The sequence below is a fragment of the Petaurus breviceps genome, unplaced genomic scaffold, assembly GCF_028583685.1.
Source record: "Petaurus breviceps papuanus isolate PSGF00001 unplaced genomic scaffold, PetGlider_PUasm1.0 91041, whole genome shotgun sequence".
Taxonomy (NCBI): domain Eukaryota; kingdom Metazoa; phylum Chordata; class Mammalia; order Diprotodontia; family Petauridae; genus Petaurus; species Petaurus breviceps.
In genome coordinates this window covers 5,566,984-5,571,859 of record NW_027187400.1, presented here as the reverse complement: position 1 = coordinate 5,571,859, position 4,876 = coordinate 5,566,984, and the positions used below count along the sequence as shown (strand labels likewise).

The window sequence follows — 4,876 nt, the reverse complement described above, 5'->3', positions numbered from 1 at the left end:
CTGATGAGATCATGTGGAATAGTAGAAGGCCCAGAATCTTGTGGGATACCTTCACTTAGAGGGCTTGATCTGGATGAGGATCCTGCCAAGGTCACTGAGAAAGATTAGATAAATAGGAGAACCAGAACAGAAGTGGTGTCCTGAAAACCTAGAGAGGGGAGAGTGATCAGCAATGTCAAGGCTGCAGAAAGGTCAAAGAAAATAATGACTGAGAAAAGGCCATTGGATTTGGCAAACAAGATATTGTTAACTTTGGAGAGCAGTTTTGCTTGAATGATAGGGTGGGAAACCAGATTGTAAGGGGTGGAGAGTGAGAGGAGAGAAAAGTGGAGGCACCTACGGTAGATGGCCTGCAGAGGCAGCATGGTGCATTGGAGAGCCAGTCTTGAAGCCTAGGTTCTGACCCAGAGGTTATGGGACCCTGGACAAGACCTCTCAGTGCTCCAGGCACCTCACTCTTGCAAAGAAATTGACTGCCTAGTTGGTAGAGGTACCTCTCTGGGATCCTTTGAAAGCTCAGGTCCAGTCCCTATCCCTGCTTCTTTGTTTCTCCATCACTCATTTCTAGAAACATCCACTCTCCCTTGTTTGGCCCGGAATGTATTTCTGCCAAGCTTTAACAAAACATTTATTATACAATTAGGTAAAGTTATACAGATAAGGATACTTCGTTAAGGCAGAGCCAAACATTTTAGAGGACCCACTTGGAGATCATTTTGGGATGTTTTCTACGTGAGACCAAAGGGAGAGGGATTGGCATATTTAAAGTATGACAGGAATGATTGGTCCTAACCAATGGTAGATGGTTTTGCTTAAACATTTTTAATGTCAGAAACTATTGTGGAGGATTGTCAACATGAATTATCAATAAAAATAAAGGTGACACATGCTGAGCCTTCAGTATTCATATTATAGGCCAAATGCAGCCTGCTTGAAATTCATTTTGCTGCTTACAAAATCTGTCGACTCCTAACCCTATCTTGGTTGCCTTTTTCCCCTCAGATATCCCTGACCAATGTTCATACATCTCCTACTTGGAAAACCTTGAGGAAGAGGCAGCCCAATGCTAATTGTTTGGAAGCTTTTCCTACATGAAACCCAATTCCTCTTTGTCACTTCTTTTCAGCGCTCCTAGTGGCTCATGTGGGCTGAAGCAGGACAAATGTGACAGATGCTTGAAAACAGCCCCCGGTGTCCCACCCTTCCCGTTTTTCCCGGGAAAAGTGCAAGGGTACTATTAACCTTGCTTGTCCTGGCTGGACTCTTCTCCAGATGGAGCCCACTTGTAACACTGAGTTTGCTCTGCCTCCTAGATCTCTCAGGTGAGCTGCTCTCTCCCTGTGCCTCCACCATTCTGCATTTGTGCAGCTTACTGAACCTAAGTGTAGGACTCAACATCTGTCCCTGTTAAATTTCACTTTAGATTTGGCCCATCATTCTGACAAGTAGCATACAGGGACCACTGAGTAGCCAGTAGGGCCTGACATCTATTTTGTGACTACTGATTGTTGTCATGCCAGCATGGCTCAATTAGTAATTATAATTAGAATGTAAACACAAATTAAATTTTGTGTAACTTAATGTGAGACAAAAATTTGCCACTTTATTTTGGGATATGACTGTCCCAGGATAACATCTTCAAGAAATTTGTGTTTGCTGGAGTATCCACACCCTCAATGAATTTTTCTTTCTGGGACCCTGGAATCTTATTGATTCCAGCTGTTTAAGACCTAATGAGGGATAAAATAGGGTTGTTGAAGACTGTTAATTAGAAGCTGTGGGGAGAGACAGGTACGTTCCCTCCTCAAGGATGGAAAACAACTTGGTTATACAAACAAAAACTTTATTCTGCTATGGGTCTGTCTGCCCTTCATAGAAGGGTGCAAGTGGAATGGCCTCAGGTTTCCAAGCCCTCTTCCCTTTTATCTGGCCAGTATGGCTATTTCTGTGCAGGAAATCTCAAGGGAAAAGATGGCCTGGTTTTGGCCAATGATGCCCTGCTTTGCAGGGCGAGGAGGGGATTAGGCCAGAACTAACCCCCGTGTCCTAGGGAAGAGCCAAGGTCAAAACCAGTCTTGAGAAGAACAAGAAGTTAAATTCCATAAGGAGAGACCATCAAGCCTGAACAGAGTAACAGAAACAGCATTTTGTTAAAAAACAAAACATAGCTTGCCTTGAGGTAGCATATGGGAAGGAAGAAAAAGGACTGTCCCCAGGTTTCTCTAAGCCATACTCTTCTCTAGGAAAGTCTGGGTCCTAGAGCTAGCCACCCACTTTGGCTTCAAGAACAGAAAGATCAGAGAGATGCTGTGATGCCCCCCACCACATGTGGAGCTCTTATCCCAGTCGTTCAGACTCTGATGAGTTGTGAGAAAAGTTGTCTGTGCCTGAGCCTCTCACAAAGGCCATATCTGCCCGGAACTTCAGGCTGGTCGGTGGCTGGCGTCGAAGCAGGAGGTCACCCTGGTCCTGAGCAAGGGGTTCATCATAGATGGTGGAGATGAGCCCCAGGCTGGTCCCACGTGGCCTCTTTGGCTGTCCAAAAGACTGCAGTTTCTCTCCATGGTACCTGAGAGAGAGGGTGACCCTTGGTTATGTTATAATGAAACTAGGGAACTCCTGCTTCCCCATCCTAAGTAGGGGTCAATTTGTCTCAAGCCAAAGGTATAACAGAATAAATAAAAATCTCATGGATGAATCCCTGTCATCTGTGCTCCTGGAGCTGTCCCCAAGATGCTATCAATGAGGCCACACAAGATAGGCTGACATCTCAATACTTGTATTTCATTACAAAGGCAATGCCACTTTCATCCACATGTGCAGTAGTCAATAGAACACGAGATATAAAAGAAAAGCAGCCACATAACTTATCCCAGGTCTGTTTCTCCCCAGTCTGAACTTCCCTGAAAAAGATGAGCTAAATGAGTAACAAAAAGAACAGTTCGCATTTCTGTTTTCTCCACAAAACAGGCAGGCAGAGCAGGTGTCATTTTACAGATGAGAAAACAGACCTCGAGAAGTTGACTTCCAAGGTCACAGAGCCAGGTCATGTTATTCCAAGTTCGGTGCTGTTCTCACTATACTGCCTCCCATCTGCCTAGTAAATGGGGACCTTCTGCCACCACGACCAGTTCATGAGTGAGGGACTAAAGGGGTATGTGTGGACGTGTGTGGCCCTGTGGCCGTTTCTTCCCTTAAGCCCAGGGCATTGGACTGGGCCAGGATAGGGGTAGCAAGGTGACCCTTTGTGCCAGAATTAAGGCCAACAGGATCAGTCCGTTCATTCTGACCCTATCATTGCTTATCTTTTCAAATCTATCTGGAAACTCCACCTACAGGAATTCTCCAAGACAAGGAAGCCCACTAGCTAGCTAGATTTGTAGCTCCCAAATCAGCAGGGCCATGATCCCTAAGCCAAGCTGCCAGAGGGAGGTGGGGAATTCTCAAAAGCCTTAGGAAGGCTGGGAACTGGATAAGCTGGCTTTGCTGCAAAGAATGACCCTCAATCACACTTACCCTAATCCACGCTTACATCTGGGATTCTGCCCATCATTGTCCAGGGCCTCAGCCACTCCTGAGCAGCTGCTGCCTAGGCCCTGGCCCTCAGCCCAGCCTTGTCGCTCCATCACCTTCCTTCCAATACCCTGGAGAAGAAAGAAGAGGAGTCAAGTAAAGGCCTCCCAGCCATAAATCGGGGGAAGTAGAAAATGGACAAGAGGGAACTGAATTGTTAGACAGCAGACTCACTTTTGTGTGACGCTCAAAGGTGCCAACATGTTGGCTGACCATGGAGCCATCCTCCAGGCCATCCCGTAGTCTCTGTTCCAAGCGCATCTGGACTGAGTCATGAGCATCTTTGTCTCCACCATCTGAGAAGTCAGAACCCAGTTTAGGAAGAGGCTAATGTCCTAGCCCAAGATGCATTGGGTACAGGAGAGGGAGGGGACTGACAGCTTCCATGGCACCCAATCAAGGTTAGATTTCTTTCATTTTGATTTCTGTTGCATGTGTCTATGACCTCTTCCTGATTAGACCAGCAGGTATTTGAGTACAGGGAGTATCTTACTTCTTTCCCCTTCAGACCAGGTTATACTAAAGAACAGGAACTGTGTAATCTCTTCAGCCTATATGGACCTCCTGGTTGAAGTTGTATTTTCCCATCAGACTTGGGCTCCCTCAAGGGAGTGACTATGTCTGTAACCAGACCAGAAACTCTCATAGGGCAAGGGAAGAGTTCTACCAAACTAAGGGCTTTTCAGGCCTCAGTATGTCCACTCCTCAGAATGGGGGTAATTCCCAAGGATGGAACTGCCACCCTATAAGACTGAGATTTGGGACTGTGTAATAAGAATGTAAATTTTAAAGATCTTCCCTGCCCCTAGGCTAATGTGCACCTGAAGCCTGGGGTGGGGGAGGCTTGTTTTTCAGTAGATACTTTTTGATTGGCCAGTGGGTCAATAAGGTTGTTACATTCTCTGAGCCAGGAGAAGGCTATATAAGCCCTGATGTGTAGCTTTGTTTTGGGACTCACTTTGAGAAGTATTCTGTGATTTGATCTGAATTCTGGGAAGCCGTTGTTGAGAGTCCCCCGGCTTTGAAAAACCCAGAATGTGGAAACCCAGATGTTGACTGGGTTTGGATGTAATGGTTGGACAGTTTGGAAATCTGTCTACTTGATGTTTCTGTCTTGATAATTATGCCTGTATACTTTGAGGTTCAGGGTGCTGACCTTTTCTCCTGAACAAGGTAAACAATATATGTCTGACTGATTAAAGTAAGCTTGTTAACCCATTTTGAGTTGCTTTCCTTTAACAAAGCAGATCCAAGAACCTGTGTGAGAAGGCACCCTGGGGACACTGGGGTGCTTGCTGCTACA

General features: G+C 45.9%; 1 protein-coding gene across 1 annotated transcript in view; it reads right to left on the bottom strand.

Annotated features, from left to right (window-relative positions):
* Positions 1-1,826: 1,826 nt before the first annotated feature.
* GPATCH3 (G-patch domain containing 3) overlaps positions 1,827-4,876 on the bottom strand; it is a 15,116-nt gene continuing 12,066 nt past the window's right edge. Inside the window, exons 5-7 of the mRNA XM_069078937.1 lie at positions 3,748-3,869; positions 3,517-3,644; positions 1,827-2,569 (exon numbers count right to left, since the gene is read on the bottom strand). Coding sequence (XP_068935038.1) covers positions 2,338-2,569; positions 3,517-3,644; positions 3,748-3,869 — 482 coding nt within the window. The 3' untranslated portion in view covers positions 1,827-2,337. The remainder of the gene's footprint in view (positions 2,570-3,516; positions 3,645-3,747; positions 3,870-4,876) is intronic.